Here is a 16,583-nt window from a genome sequence, read left to right as displayed (position 1 = left end):
AGAAAGACTAAATGAAAATAACACCAGCCACCGTAACCATTGGCTCATGCCTTTGCTGTTTTTATGGATTAAAACTTATTTCAGGATGAAAAGCCATGTTTTATGTAGTAATTTATAGCATGCGTTTTGTGGACATCGCTGCTAACCACTGTTACCCCGGGCGTGTCACTTTCCCATGGCAGGTGCAGCTCCTCACCAAACTCTTAGTGGCTGAAAGCCACACCCATTTGTTACCTTATAGTGTGGAGGTCAGAAGCCTGAATGGATTTCACTGGGCTAAAACCAAGACATTGACAGCTGGTTCCTTCTGGGAAGGATTCCTTTCTCGCCTCCCCCAGCTTCTAGGGGCCTCCTGCGTCCTTGACGCCTGGTTCCCCTCCTCCTTCCAGGCCAGCGACAGTGGCAGGCCCCACTCCTCTCACATCCCCTCTGATCTCTGAATCTACCCCCCTCCATGGACCTTCCCTGAGTCTGACCCTCCCTCTTAGAAGGAACCCTGTGCCTGCGTTGAGCCCACCTGGATAATCCGGGATAAGCTCCTCATTTCAGGATCCTCAGTTTATTCTCATTGGCAAAGTCCCTTTGTCATGCAGGGTAATAGTCTCAGGTTCTGGGGATTAGGACACCCACATCTTTGAGGGTTGAGGGCATAACCACCCTGGGTTACAGGGTCCAGACAGGTCCTGATCTCAGGAGGCAAGTAGTCTATCAAGGGAAATGATTTATTCCTTCACTCAGCAAACACCCCTGCCCTGGTTGTACGCTCCAGCTACTGCCTCGGCACTTGGGGTGTTGCAATGAACAAAACATGGATGGTGCGTTGAGGATCTTACCTTCTGTTGAGAGAGAGCTAATGTGCATACATGTCATAAATAAGTGGATAATATAGTATGTTAGAGGTGAAATGGCAAAGAAAGAACATGCAGAACCGGTCAAGAGGTTTGAAAAATGCAGACCTCAAACAGGCAGTTCCGACCAAGAGTAATGACTGCTTCAGGGAGCCTGGCCAGTGCTGTAAGTTCACTGGGCACCCAGGGGTTGCCCACCCAGAATCCGGGCAGCCCTGGGATAGGGGGAGGCAAGTGGGCAGGGAGGACTTTGTGGACGCCTTGGTCGCCGAGTAGAGTCCTGGAGGGTTGCTGGGAATTGGGGAGGGCTGAACTTCGAGGCAGAGGTGGGAGCCCTCATTGCACCACCCGCCGAGTGACTGTTTCAGTTTAGCAGTGCCTCCTGTTGACAGGCCTGGACTTCCGTCCCTGTCCCTGGTTCTTGAAGTGTCCTCTAGCATTGCCACTGTTCTGTTCATTGTTTTCCTTCCAGTGCCTCATGGCAGGGAGAACGGGGAAGGAGCCATTGCCCGCTTGCCCACTTCCCCACTGGACCCTCAGCCTGGCAAGGTGCAGAACTATGCTGCCGTGATTTTGTTCACAATCCCAGGTGCTCTTCCTGTGCTCAGCTGCTGATTTAAAACAGTCGGAATTCCAGCTTTGCCAAAAACAACCCATGTGTCCCAGCTCCTTCCCAGGCCTTTGTCATCTCCAGGCAGGTCCCTGTGGTAGTTGGCACCGGAGGGTGAAGTTGAGGGCATGTCAGGAGGAGAGGAGAGGAGCCTCCTTCAGGGGCCCAGCGCTTCGTATGAGCCGCAATTTCGGTAGCAGTCCTCTTGGGAAGACATGTTGGGTACCAGCCAGCACGGGAATTACTGTGTGTTACAGGCTGTTCATTAGTTTTGCAAGGAAGTGCAGCCTGTTTCTATGGCTGACCTCAAAGGCTGGTTGCTTGCTTGCCAGGGAGCGCAGATCCAGCCTGTCCTCTTTTAAATTTGAGGCCCTGAGCAGTCTGGTCCCTGAAGCTCTTTTGCCCTGTTCATCTGTACCAGGGCATCTGGTGAGGAGAAGCTGCTCTGCAGAAGGGGTTTCTTGGAGGTGCCTCACCCTCTGCCTTCTGTGACCACCTGGAGTGGAGCCCAGAACCGGCCTCCGCCCCTCGGGCGTGGATATTGTCCCTTTCATGAGACTCGTGGCCAAACAGTGGGGTGAGGGATCTGGAAGGGGATTTGTGTGAGGTTCAAAATCCATTTTCCTTGTTTTTTTAAAACCAGTTACTCCATTTTATTAATTTGATCATTGAATTGCTCAACAAGAGGCCTGCAGGAGGTTCACAGCTGTCTAGGAGACCCTTGTAATTCTCTTACGGTCACAGCACAAAGACTGGCCACCTGATTGTTGCAAAGCGGGACTGAGCTGAGATCCCCCTTATCCCACCCACACAGCCTGTGCAGTGGGGCTTCTCCTATGTTGTTAGCCCTTTAACCTCAATAGCTGGTGAGTTACTGGGATTTTCATGTTCCCACCGAGGCACTTTGGGACTCAGACTGTAAATAGACCCCTCCCCGACTAAACACTGTCCACGTGGTAGAAGCAGTAGGAGTCAGCCCTGCCCCCCTCTGTTCCCCGGCCCCTTCTGAGCCTCCTCTGTCGTCCGACCACCTGCCTGGGCGTGTGTGAGACGTTGTTACCATAGCAGATCTGTGCTCCTTTACGCCATCATGAGAGCCTAGCGCCTTCTGCCGTGTCTTTATTCCCGTTGTTTTGCTATTGCTTTGGTTCATCTAAGGCATCATTCCTACAAGATGGTCTGTATTTTAGGAGAATTGATAGAACTATAGTTTCTACCCTCTGTAACTGCCTGTGTCTTCTCTTATTCCTGGCTGTGTGTTGGGAATATCACATCTGTCTGCGCTGCTGGCAGGGTGCTGTGATTACCGTCGTGATGGATTCAAATGCCTTTGGGAGGCCGCGCAGGGGATCACGCGTCTTTCGCAGGCGATCAGGCCGTTGCGTATTCGGGGACCGAGAGCATAGGCCCCCTGCTTCCTCACCCCTCGCTGACCCACCTGTTACTAGGCAGATGTCCACAGTCCACACAGCCCCCTCTCATCTCACACCCGGTCCTTTTGATCTTTCTATAAACATTGGTGTCTCAGTGACTTTTTCTCTTTCCCCTCATCAGAGCCCTATTGCTGTGCCCGCCGGCTTCCAGCTGCACTGTTGGTTAGTTAGGTTTGGCTCCTGCCTGAAGGACGTGTGGGGCCATTTATTTGATCCCCAGAGCTCTGCCAACAGTAATTACATCAGGCTCCTAGTGAGACACACAGGTAGCCTCTTGAGACATTTTCACGCCTCACACGCTTTATAGAACATTTGTTCTGCTATCACCGAATGGTGACCTTCAGCATAGAGACCCAGGGACAGAAAATTCACCCAGATCTCGGCCCTGGGCTCTTCTCCTTTGTCACTTACGCCGACGTGGTCCTTTGTGAGCCTTCCTTCGGTCTCCCTCAGCCCTCTGAGTCTTTTTTCCGTCTTAGATGCCACTCCGCTCAGAGGCTTCTGTTTCTGGTATGATTTATGACACTGATAATCAAAATTGCATCCTCTCTCGTAGCTTTTATGCTCTCCGAGCCCTCTTGTTCCACAGTGGTGACTGCAAATTCCATCTCTGTGAAATTTTAAAAGTAAAAATAAGGTTCGTGGTGTATCTGTGGCCCTGTGGGAAATTGTTTGAAAAAATAGAGGGTAAAGGCTGTCCGCTCTTCCATTCCAGTCCTCTTTTCCATACAAAGCATCTTTAGCCAACTGAAGATGCCAGTCTGTTCGCCTTTGCTTCTCCCTCTTCTTCTTCCTGAGCCTCGGTTTCCCTGCTACGCCTCAAGCAGCTGCTGCACGGTCGGTGTACTTTGCAGAATCCCACTCTGTTTGCATTTTAATACTGTTGACTGCTTGCCTGGGTGCCCATTTCCCGGGGCGTGTCTGTGGCCCGGGCAGCTGCATTGTCATTGACCTTCCCTTCTCTGCAGGATCACCTTGCCGGCTGAGGTCTCAGTCTCTTTCAGGATTGGGGCAAGTTGTTTGCTGGTTCCAGACAGGCAAGCACGTAGGTGTGTTGTGGAGAAGTTGCACCATGTTTGTGGCTGGGAGCAGTTTAACCCCGACAGCCTCTGGTTGTTGAGGTATTCTGCTCAGTCCCTTTAGGCTGGTTTGGAAGTGATGCCAGGTGACATCCCGAGGCCACCTGCTCAGAGTAAAGGGGAGTGGGGTGAAGGGCTCTGAGCGAGAAGGGGCGCACAGACATGACAGCAGGCCACAGGGAGGAAGTACCAGCGCGGGAGGGGACGGTCAGAGCTGTGACAGTGCTCAGCAAGGATGGAGGAGCACTTACGAGAGTGGGATGGACAGTTCCCTTTGCTGAGTTTAGACCTACTTTGCTACTAACGAGCTTACCTGGCTAAGTTGGATGAGTGGTGGAAATGGCTTACTTTTTGTTTTGACAAACGTTTAAGCAGAACATGGAAACACTTCATCCTGGGAGTTCAGCTTTTCTTTCTTCCTTGGGAAGGGCTGTGGCTATGGGGAGGTCTGGGCAGGAACCTTGTCCCCTTCATCTGTGGAGGCTGCGGGTCACCTGTGTGAAGGACAGGGAGAGAAACTGTTAGAGGAGACAGATTGTTGAATCCGGGTGAAGAGTCTGTGTGGGGGGAGGAAGCCAAGTGCTTCCCCAGCACGGAGAGGTATTCCTGGGGTAGCAAAGTCAAGGAGGACAGTGGTCAGTCCTGTCCCCACGTCTCCATCGAGCACCTGCCTGGCAGTGACAAAGTGCTCAGCAGTGAGGAAGGCCGGAGCCTGCCAGGCGGCTGCTGGGTGAGTGAATCAGGAGGGTGGCGACCTGTCTCCTGAGGGTGAGCAGAGGGGGATTCCAGGGAAAAGAATGTGAGAGAGCCCCGCCTGGCCCGGGGGCTGCCCGTCTGCGGAGGGGCTGCTGGGCAGAGGGGAGGCTGCTGAGGAGGAGCGGGCCCCCTGTGCGAGGCGCCCGATGACGCGGAGCCGCCATGCAGTGCCTGGCACTAAATAGGTCAGTCTCATATCTGTGACTCCACAAAGGTCAAGAAAGGAAAGCACTGTGCCCAGTGAACTTGCCTGGGTACCAGGTGTTCCTGGGCAGTGAGGGGCTCCCCTCTGCCTCCTACTGTCCTGTGCACGTGCTCCGATTCTGTTTGAGTTGTTTCAGTCATCTTCTGGGGTTCACATTAGAACAGGACAATTCGGGTATGTACTGAGCGCCTCCTGTAAGCCAGGTGCCCTGTGGACATGGTCTGAAGGGGATATGCTAGGCACCCAGTCAGGTCATGGGGCAGAAGGGGCGGGCATCAGACACCTGCCCCTGGAGGGGCTGGCCCCCCAGTACACTCGCCCCGCACCAGGCACTGGTGCCCCATCATCTCAGCTCTCACACTGCCCACATCATTTTACCATAGTTACCTGGAGAAGGCGCTTCCCTCAGTCAGGTGATCATGGAGACCACACCACGTGGGCCTGGACTCCTGGGAGGCACGGGGATGCGAGGCTCGCACCCTCTCCCTGCTGCCAGGCGTCTGTCCCTAATCGTGTCTGCTGCTGAGTCGTGGAAGCGGGTCATCCTCCAGGGTGAGGCTGGAGGAGGTGCCTCTCCTCCTGTTTGCAGGCCCCTCTCTTCCAGCCAGGAGTGTGGCTCTTCCTGTTCCCTGCAGGTGAGAACCCGGGGGCAGGCTCCTCCCTGCCCTGGGGCACAGAGCAGGGTTGCCTCTGCTGGCAGCAGGACCCTGCAGAGTCTCAGAGAGCCAGGCCACAGGCCACACGCATGGGACGGGCTTTGCTGGGTTCAGCCAGAAACCTTTACAGCTCAGGCTTTGGACTGTCTGTGGGATCAGTACTTTCAGAAAAGAAAAAGGACCTGCTGTCTACTTACAGCCAAGAAAGAAATAAGGTGGAGGGGAGGCGTCTGGCGCCTTCCCAGGTAGATGGATCACGGCCTGCCTCGCTTCCCACACGCCCCTTCCTTTTAAAGGCTGTGAAATCTCCCCTGACCTCGGAACACTTCCTCCCTGCCTGTGACTCTCCCCTGATACTTCCCCAAGATGCTCCCCCCTTTGTCCCGTTTATACACGTATATTTCTACAGGAGTTATGACACTTTCTCTATAAACCCTATTATTTATACCTTTTCTTTCCTCTATAAATTTGGATACTGTTTACTGTTTCCCTTCATTTCCGGGGTGCACAGCCCCTCACCTGACCGAGTTGTGAAAGTCGTGCGCTTGCTAATCGACCTTGTGAAACGGATCTGCCACTTGGAGAATGTGGAGGAAGCTCTGGCTGGTTATCATTTAAGTGAACGAAACCCTACCTGCTGGGAGAGAGCTCCTTCCCTGGAGCCTAGGCACACACAGGGGCTAGTTCACCCCAAAGAATCGACTGTGGTGTTTTTCATTCTCATCGTTTGGTTGTATTTGAGTTTTATCTGCAGCCCACTAATTCTTACCATCTTAACATGGAATCTGAGGGTTTCTGCAGTGGGGGGGACCTTAGAAGATGTTCCTACTCTTCTGACCCCTGGAAACCCTACTATTCAAGACCAGGGTCGTCTCCTTCAGGAGGCCTTCCCTAATCAGGGCCCCCTCTCCCCTGCCCTGGGTGTCCAGGAGAAGTGTCCAGGCCCTTCCCCGCTAAGACTGCAGGCAGGGACAGGGAGCGTGTGGGGCTTACGGTTCTGTTTCCAGTGCCCACTGGAGTGCCTGGCACGTTCAGAATTCCCAGTGGAACAGCGGAGAGCGGGGAGGTAATCTGAAGTATTGGGAACTCTGCATGTGAGAAATGTGAGTGCATGTCTGGTCAGAGGTGGCTTATTCCATCAGCGACTCGCCATAGAGAGGTGCCCGTGACACTAGCAGAGCAAGCGCTGATGTTCTGTTACTGCACGTCCCTAACCCCCTCTGAGGACACACCTTTCCTGTCTAGCAGCCAGAGTGAGAACCAACCCTTCAGACCAGTCCCCAGTTGAAAAGCTTGTTTTCTGTCCCTCTTCTGCTGTCTCGGTCACTCTTGTCTCCGTAACCCTTTGCCCACCTGCCTGCTCGCATCTTCATCAGGCCGATGGCCACGGCAGTGCTGGGCTGGGGCTGTTTTCTGTGTGAGGGCCCGACAAGCAGCATTTCTGCTGGAGGTGCCTTCAGAAATCAGACCTGGGGTCTTTGTTAGGAAATGATCTTGATCCGTGTCTGCAGTGTCCCGGCGGAGCTGGAGGCGGTCACTCTGTAATGTAACTTTCCCTCTGCCTGCTGGTGCTGTGTCGGAAGGGAAACCCTGGGTTTGGCTCATGTCCCCCCTCTCCTGCACTGTCAACCCTCCCCAGATGGGCTGCTTCTGGAGAGTTCCGTTTTCCCCAGCACTGTTTAGGGCGCCTGCTCTGTGCCCAGCACACTGCTGGTGACTGCTTTTGAGGGAAAACGTTTTCTCGGCCAAAACACCCTTCGTTCTTGTGGTGTTTGGAAGACCTCCGAAGGCATCTAGCTGTTAGGAAGTGAGCGAGCGGCTCCTCCTCCCCTCCCGTTGCACCTCCGCAACCCTGCAGTTTCCTTCTTCATTTCCTTTTTGCTTCCTTTCTTTTTGTTTCATGTTCTCCAAATATTAAGGGACTATATTGTTTTAAAAATTTAGAAGACACAGAAAAAGTAACAAGAAGAAAAAAAACAACCCACGTGACTAACACCGTAACACTGATCCCCCTCCCAGGGAGGTTAGGGTTCAAAATAGCACAGGCCCCTCGTGCCAGGCCATGCACAGGCGCAGGAAGTAAAGAGGTGGAGGTCCTGGTCCAGGTCCCGCCTTCATGAGCTCCCAGCACAAGTGGTGTAATTTCAGGTGGTGACAGTACAGCGGAGGGAACGGAGCAGGGGAGGGTCAGCGTGCCCCTGAGCTGCTGTTCCTGCTGGGGGGTCTGAGAGGTCCTGTTGGGGGCTGACTCTGGAGCAGGGGTCTGAGGAAGTGGGGGACAGCCACAGTGACAGTAGGACTGGCACCCTGAGCAGGGGAATTGGTGAAGAATCCTGAGTGGGGACACGGCAGGAGGGGTCTACTGACCACGGACACAGTGCGGGGTTTGCACTGAGTGTGGTGGGCTCACAGGATTGGTACGAGCAGTTGTATTCTGCCTCCTTTCACCAAGTAAACACAAGTATTTTCCTCACTTGTCTAAAATACAGACAGGAAGTGTGAGGAAGGAGAAAGAGAGCGCAATACGGACAAGCTTACCGTACCCGCGTGGACCCCTGTGCCCACACGCACACGCCCCCCGTGCCTGTGCCCATTCCCATGCACCCCGCGTGCCCATTCCCACGCACACCCCCGTGCCCATTCCCACGCACACCCCCGTGCCCATGCCCACGCACACCCCCTCTGTGCCCATTCCCACGCACCCCCCGTGCCCATGCCCACGCACCCCCCATGCCCGTGCCCATGCCCACGCACCCCCCCGTGCCCATGCCCACGCACACCCCCTCTGTGCCCATGCCCACGCACCCCCCATGCCCGTGCCCACACACACACGCCCCCATGCCCATACCCATACCCATGCCCATACCCATGCCCATGCACACACACACCTATGTCCATACACATGCACATGTGCACACCTCCTGAGCTTGTATATCTGTACATAGGCATGTACATAGGCACATGGACATGCATACACAAGTATAGACATACGTGCACCCACACTCCCCACTCCCCAACACACTCACATGCACACACACATACACGCTGCACACATCCATCTCCTGGGAGCTCCTGTCCTACGTTCTCCGTGTCTCCTGGGCCTGTTCTCATTAAGCCCTGCCGTCATGGGTGCTCATTTCCTTCTGTGACTGGATGACAAGGGCTGTGCTCTCCTGGTGGCATCCTGAATGCTGTCTGCTTCCAACCACAGAGGGCCCACTGGTGGCTCACGCAGGAGCAAGTAGTGCTTCTCTGTGTATTTCCTGCCTGCAGCCCCAGGTGCCTTCCCTTTCGAGGATGTTAGTGATGCCTGAGAGAGGGCTGTTCCCCAAGGCACGGTTTAATAAATAGAAACTGATTCAATTTATTTAAAAATGGATTTGAGATGTGAAGGTGCCTAAGGTGAAACCATCTCTCTACAGTAGCAGAGCTGACAGTGCGGTTTTTTCCTCCCAAAACGTGAAGGATGACCCCTGTCCTGAAGTTCCTCACACTAGAATGCCCAAAGTAAAGATGGTCAGCACCTCCCAGCCAATGAGGGCGACAGGCTTGAGGGAGGGTGCTGGGGATGTGGGCAACAACTCAGTACGGGAGCTTTGGTGGTGATTTTCATCCCAAAGGGCGATGAACTGAATAGATATTAACCCGATGCCATCCCAGTAGGTGCCATTCTGTTTTCATTTTAGGGCCAATAGAGGTTTCTTTTATCTTCGTTATTATTCATCATTTATTTACATGCCAGGAGCAAGTTAAAACAACATGCTAGTTCCTGCTGAGCCTGACCATGGCGTGGGAATTCCAGTGCCCGGCACGACCGAAGTCGCAAGTGTCTGCTTAGGTGGTTGAGCTTGTGAGGTTGTGAGGACAGGGCCCCTTGGGACCTGAGCCCCCTGGCACAAGCATGTGGGGACTCGGGCTCCAGGAGGTAATTTGCAGTGTTTTGAAAGCTCCAGGTGAAGGCGTGATGCAAACGTGTGTTGTTTATTATAGCCTACCAGGGGCTTTTAAAATGTTACCTTAAGCCCTGGCCGGTTTTGCTCAGTGGATAGAGCGTCGGCCCGTGGAACTGAAGCGTCCTGGGCTCTATTCCAGCCAAGGGCATGTAACCTCGGTTGCAGGCTCGAACCCCAGCCCTGGTTGGGGTGGGTGCGGGAGGCAGCCAATCGGTGTGTCTCTCTCACATCAATGTTTCTCTCTCTCTTCTCTCCCTTCCACTCTCTCTAAAAAGCAATGGAAGAAATATCCTCAGGTGAGAATTAAAAAAAAAAAAGTTACTTTAAAATTTCCAGCTAGTAAACCTTCGCTCTCTTCTCACTGGCGACTCTGTGGGATCCAGTTGTGACCTGCAGCTCTTTCTTCCGTTAGTCTTCCTTTGTCCTACTCTGACATCCTTGGATGTCTCTGCGCTGCTGGGTGTCTTGGGGAGAGATCATGGCTGGTGCAGTCTATGACACAGATAAGTGCGTTTTGGGGGTTGAGACACTGCACCTGTCTCCCCCTTCTTGAGAGCAAGGACGGGCCTCTCTGTCCCTGCCCAGCACTGCAGTCTGGGCAGGCACCCGGAGACTGGTGGCACCTCCAGAACTATCCACCGGTAGAACCTGGAAGTGATGATACAGAGAAGAGTCTGGAGCTATGCATGTAGGGGGGAGGTGTGTGCAGAGATGCGTGGATGGACTGCAGCAGAGCTCTGGGAAAGGGCTGAGTGGGAGCTGCACAGGGTGGGAGCGCAGGGAGCCCTGTCCTTAAGGAGGGCTTCCCCAGCTGGGCACTTCTAGGGAGTTTCTGGAATGTTGGGAGGGAGAAAGCCAACCTGCTTGGAATGGTGTTTACAGAGGATGTGGAGAGGGGAACTGGGAGAGGGGCGGCAAGCAGGGTAGGCAGGAGAGGAAGAAAAAAGCAAGACAAGCGAGGCACGTGCTCGAGAGAGAGGGGTGGGGAGAGAGCCCTTGCAGCCACCATCAGAGAGCTGGGGGCTGGGCACTCAGCAGGAAGCTGCTCTTCCACTCCCCCGACGTGAGCCGAGCCCAGCAGAGCACCTGGCCTCTGGTCGGACAGTGAGCCGGTCCAGGCCCAGAAGAACACTGGAGGCTGGCAGAAGTGCAGGACTCGGGCCGGCTTTGTGGATAATTTGTACAGTCCTGTGGGTTAAGGCTTTCTATTAAGCTATCTGTGCTGCTCATAATTTATCTGCGAGATGTGTGAGATCAGCATTCGGGGAGAATGGAGTGCCCATCTTGGGATAATCACACTGCGAAGCCATATCATCTCTACCACGGAGAGCAATCCTCAGCCTCTGCTAATAGATGAGGCTCCTGGAGTGATCGTCTTGAGCAGAGAGAACGGTTGAGAGCTAGACAGCCAGCCGTAAACTGGTTGGGACAGGTCAGAGTAAGATTTCAACCTGCTCACCTGTGGCACGTAGTTTCTTAGCTGTTGTCACACTGCACCCTCTGAGGGAGGTGTCTGACTTGGGGTCACACAGACCAAGCTGTCTGACCTTCAGTGAGTCCCTGGACCTATAGAGTCTTCCATGTTCCCACTTGTGAATGGGGACAGAAATGCTCACGCCACAAGATGTTGTGAGGAAACGCTTGGGATGATGTTGGGAGAGCTCGGTAAACTGCAAGGGGCCCGGTGGATGCGGGGTTCTGTGGGGACAGGGAAGGAAGTCCATGGTTTGCAAAAACATAAAACAGAAACAGTATAATTCGTGTAACACTGGGGTGCATGGAGGCGGGGGAAGGGTGCACCCTGCAGAAGCCTCAGGGACCCCTCTGTAAAGCAGCCTACACCCCATTAACCCCCCTCCTACAGCGTTCCCCTGTGGGCTGTACACAGAGTGAGGCGTCTGTACCAGTGGCACGTTCGGGGCTGGCACAGCCACTTGGGAAAGCCCATGGGCATGGAAACGCGGCCCATGGGTGGGCAGCAGGGGCCTTAGGGACCCTGGATGTTGTCGGGTCCATGTGCTTGGTGAAATGAGCAACAGCATGTAGCCCCACTGCAGCTGTGGGGCCTGGGAAGGATGCTCTGCAGGACTTCTGTGCAATGCACTGCTACCTCTGTCTCCATCGCTCTCTTGGTCCCACAGGACCATGTTTGTGTTCTCATAACTAGCAGTGGATGCATTTGGTGGAGATTCCAGCAGACAAAATGCTGGAGCTGAAAACTGGAAAGAGAGCTAGAGAAGGATTATCTTTAAATAGACTTTAAGTAGACTTAATACTTGGAAAGGAATCTGGACAAACGTCAGTATTTAGCTCTGGCTGGTGTACTCAGTGGTTAGAGCATCACCCCGCGCACCGAAGGATCCTGGGTTTGACTCCTGGTCAAGGGCACGTATCTGGGTTGTAGGTCTGATCCTAGGCCTGAGTCAGGGCCCAATCAATGTGTGTCTCTCACATCAGTGTTTCCCTCTCTACTTCTCTCCTTCCCTCCCTCCCTCCCCACTCTCTCTAAAAATCAGTGGGAAAAATATCCTCAGGTGAAGATTAACAACAACAAAAAAGTCAGTATTTGGAGGGACAGGGAGAGAAGTAAGCCTCATGGTGGGCAAGTTTCCATCCACAAAGGCTGCAGGTTGAATGACGTGGGGCCCTCCTTCGAAAGCCCTCAGTGTCTCCCTCTGTAAAATTGCGCCTGTCTCTCAGCTGGGATCAAGGCTCAAGATCTGACTGTAAACGTCCTCTCAGGCCTCACCTGCCTCCTCTTACCCACCACTCACGCTACTCTGACTTGGACACGTTTGGCAGGCATCCTGAGAAGCTCCCATGCGTGGACCTGTGGTGTTTAGCTCAGGAGCAGGGTCTGGCATCTGGGCTTAGCCAGGACCTGAAGCCGATGCAGATGAGGGTTCCAGGAAAGGAGTCAGGATGGAGACCAGGAGTGCTCTCGGTTTCGTGGGCCGGGCCAGCAGACAAGCAGTGGGGGAGGGCTGGGAATAGAGCCCAGTAGAGGGTGTGGAAGCAGCTAGGAGGGCAGTTCACAGTGTCAGATGGCACAGAGTCTTCTAGAAGGGTGAACACAGAACTCAGCCCAGTGGCTTGGCCATCAAGGAGTGGCCGGCAGCCCAGGGGGCTATGGGCACATGGCTGCTTTGCCCAGTGTCTTCTCTCAGCCTGTCTCATTGCTCGCCTGAACTGCAGGTTTGTTTTGCACCTGTGAGGTCATGGGGCCTCAGCATAAATCCCCGCTCCCCCATCTTTTTCCTCTGTGTGGAAATTACTGAGAGGAGAAAAGCATGTTGTCATGTGTTCCCTCCCCTGTCCCCAGCCTTCTGCCAGGTACTCACTCTCAGAGTGAAATAAATCAATATTTACTTCTAAAGTCTTACTTCACAGTACATTTTCCCATTTAAATGAAATTGAAACAAGCAGTAAAAGAAGAAAAAAAAAAGGTCTCAATTCACTCCAGAAAAACAAATCAGGCTAAATGTATTAATAATTTTCCCTCAGAATAGCTCTCTAGCTTCTGGTGAATTCTGTCGGCCAAGTCAAAAGTCCCTTCCAATCCATACCTTCGTGCGGAGCCCACCCCACAGGTGCCTTTTCCATTTTCCTCTCTGAATAAAACAGGACTCCTCCCCGCTGTCACAGCCTGGCCTGCTCACAGGCAATGGCACAGTCCTGGGGCTGGAGTGAGACCCCTCCAAGCCAGTTGGGGCCTCCAGATATCGCATGGAGTCATAGTGTGCTACTCAGGAATGGGCAGGGAGGAAGCAGCCCCCAGCCAGCTGGGACGGGAGTCAGAGCGGCATGTATAGGAGCTCATGGAAGCTGCGTGAGCAAGCGCACCTCGCCCTGCGTCTCCTGGGAGTCACTGCCACCTTCTCACCTCTGCCCTCTCTGACCCCCACTCACCCTGCACTGCCGCCCCCTGGTGGGAGCAGCCAGCCCTGCAGCCCATGGTTCTTTCTGCAGCTGTGTCTTCCCCACCAGACTGGTGCCCCACTGTGCACCGGCCGTGAAATCGGGCAACTAGTGGATCATTATTCAGCAAATACGAGTGCCTCCTGTGTGCCAGGCATCCAGCTTGGCTCTGGGAATAGGGCTGTGCCCAGACAGCATGGTTCCTGCCCGCATTCCGCCTAGTCCAGTGGGACCTGACGAGATGATGAAGGTCGGGTTGAATGAATGAGTGGTTGACATTCGCAGTCCTCTTCAGTTAGTAAGCAGCATTGTTGAATGAATGGATGAAGGCATGAGAGGGCAGTGATGTTTTTAGCACCCACTGTGCACACAGAATCTCCTTTCGCTCTCCCAGCAGTCCTCCGAAGTGGGGACCTGAGGGGCTTAGGTGGCAGTGTCTGGCCCAGGCCTCACATCTGCTGTTTGAAACCTGCCTCAAGCAGGTCGTAGCAGGCATTCTCTCCACGTTGCCATCGGACCCACCTGGGAAGTGTGTCTCTCTGACATCCTCCATTCATCTGAGGATGCTCATTCCCCAGTGAAACAATCCCAGGCCCTTTTACTTTCCTCCGAGTCCTACTTGGAACTGCAGAGAATTCAGCAGGCCCCCTCCCCTGACAGGTGCACTCTCCTGCCCAGCCCTCGCAGTGAGCTTCCGTCCGCAGGCTGCATCCCCACAGGGTAAAGGAATTAGTGTGGACGGAGGCACCTGGGACAGTTCGCCCTGCAGGGCATCTACCCTTCCTAGGGTGAGATGGATCTTCAGACGGAGTTGAGCTCCCAGGGTGTGTGGATACAGATAATGTGGGATAAACCTAGTCCCTTTCTCAGAGCCAAGTGGACTGGCTCTGAATTCCCAAGCCCCCCACACCCCCTTCTGCCAACACAAATGCAGTAAATAACTGCTATGCCTCCTTTCAGTTGCATACCCTCAGCAACCTCCGCACTTCTGGGAGGCTGCTTGGCGCTAAGAGAAGAGCTTGGACCTGGGTTTGAACTTGGGTGTCACCAGCAGCCACAGCTGGGCCCCCGGCCATGTGGCTTTGCAGCATTGTGCTTCACTCTGCATTGTACACCGGGAGTGAGAGCGCAGAGCACTCTGGAGAGGATGACATGCTGTAGGGACGAGCTCTGGAATGTTCTAGATGCTCCATAAGCAGTAGTGGTGATTCCGTTGTCTCAGCTAGACCCAGAGGCAGGACCTGTGTGACCTTTCTCTTGCCCTCCCACAGGTCACCGATGAGGAGCCCAGCTCCAACCACACAGTAATGATTCAGGAGACCCTCCAGCAGGCGTCCGTGGAGCTGGCCGAGCAGCATCACCTGGTGGTGTCTTCTGACGATGTGGAGGGCATCGAGACGGTGACTGTCTACACCCAGGGTGGGGAGCCCTCGGAATTCATCGTCTACGTGCAGGAGGCCATGCAGCCCATGGAGGAGCAGGCCGAAGGGCAGCCGGCTCAGGAGCTCTAGAGGACACACCCTGTGGGACAGAGCCAGGGGGCGGGCTGCCAGGCTCTGCAGGGCACCCGGGGGACCCAGGCAGGGAGGCTGCAGACCGGTGCTCTCCATGCTGCTCTTCTCTGTGCTCCCTGCCAATCCACCGGCCGCCACAGGGGCTCTCCATGTCCTCCTTTGGGTGGGCAAGGCAATTTGCATCACCAGCAATATAGGACCCCCACCCCTAGCACGAACACCCCCCCCTTACCCTGTATGATCTGCTTTTGGAAATCTCTGCATCAATTCTCAGACATGGCTCACACTGCATTGGCCCTTCAAGTTTCAGAGACCCCCCAATGCCCACCAGCATCTTCCCAAATCACATCCCCAACTCCTGACCCCACAGAGGTGCTGAGTCTTCATTTGGGACTGCTGTGCAGCCTGGTGAGACAGAGACAGCCATCAGAGAAAGTGACCTACAGGGGAAAGAGGAGGGGTCCAGGCTTATGGACCAAGCCCCACCCTCCAGTGTCGAGGGCGCTTTTTACCGAGTGAAGTAACCGCAGTTGATGACTCTCCCACCGCCATCAGGTGGGGTCTCAGCTTACGGTCTTGGCACTCTTGCTTTTTTAAAAAAATGCACTTTTTACTCTTCACCTCCTATTCTAAGGAGGCAAGGTGGATAGAATAAAATTGGTCTCTGCCTGAGAATTTAGGCTGGTTTACATTTCCCCTCCTGAATCAAGATCTCGGGTTAGGGCTTCCCCCTCCCCCTCCAGGCCTCCCATTCTGGACCCAGGGCCCTTAGCATGCAACCGCGATGTTCTTTCTCCCTCTAAAGCATGTAGGTTTGCTCTGGGGCCCAGTGTTGGAGGTTGATGATTGCACCTATTATCTGTGCCAGCATTTGATTTGCTGCCAGCCCAGACATGGCAGCACCCTCTGTTCTCACAACCGGGCCTTCACGACACGGTTTGACTGACGTTCCAGTCCAGGTGCTCAGGGTACTTTGTACTCACAACCGGGCCTTCACGACACGGTTTGACTGACGTTCCAGTCCAGGTGCTCAGGGTAAGTCCCACACCGTCGTGAGCCCCTGCACTGTGCACAGCACTGGCCACATGCAGGCGAGTCCTGCTGCACCCTGCCCAGCCCTGGGTCGCTTGACATCACCCACCATCTGGCTTACTGAGGTCGAGATTTGTTTCCTCTAAGGACCCTTTCTTGAAATTCGATGCAGGTATATTAGCAGACGGACAGACAGATGCAGTGGTAGTTGGTATCACTGCACTTGGCCTTCACTGTTACCACCCTTCATCTGACCCCCGCAGAGCCTGAAGGCTGCTCTAATACAAGAAGGAAAGTGGAGGTTGCCCTAAGCCAGGAAGGGAAGGTGTGCGTCAGGCCTTCAGGGGGAGGAAGGACACTTCCCACTTGGGATGAGTGGAGGGGAGCTTCCTGGTGGAGGTGGCCTGTGATCAGGGCTTTGTAGACTAGATAGGCTTTGCACTTGCAGGGATTGGGGTCTGGGGAGGGGGAAGGGAATTCCAAAGAAGAGTAACAATGGAGCTGACCCTTGGGGGCACGGGTGGGACAGCATGGGGACAGTGAGCCGTAAGCATCCCATTGGCTGGTCTGTAGCTCTAA

The 16,583-nt window shown here is 54.3% G+C and overlaps 1 protein-coding gene across 1 annotated transcript in view; it reads left to right on the top strand.

Moving 5' to 3' along the window:
• Positions 1-15,443, top strand: part of ZFAT (zinc finger and AT-hook domain containing) — a 109,547-nt gene extending 94,104 nt beyond the window's left edge. Inside the window, exon 15 of the mRNA XM_087825512.1 lies at positions 14,730-15,443. Coding sequence (XP_087681638.1) covers positions 14,730-14,969 — 240 coding nt within the window. The 3' untranslated portion in view covers positions 14,970-15,443. The remainder of the gene's footprint in view (positions 1-14,729) is intronic.
• The last annotated feature ends 1,140 nt before the right edge of the window (positions 15,444-16,583 follow it).

The sequence above is a fragment of the Miniopterus natalensis genome, chromosome 16 (assembly GCF_054644295.1).
Source record: "Miniopterus natalensis isolate mMinNat1 chromosome 16, mMinNat1.hap1, whole genome shotgun sequence".
Lineage (NCBI taxonomy): Eukaryota > Metazoa > Chordata > Mammalia > Chiroptera > Miniopteridae > Miniopterus > Miniopterus natalensis.
This window is presented reverse-complemented; position numbering and strand designations above follow the sequence as displayed.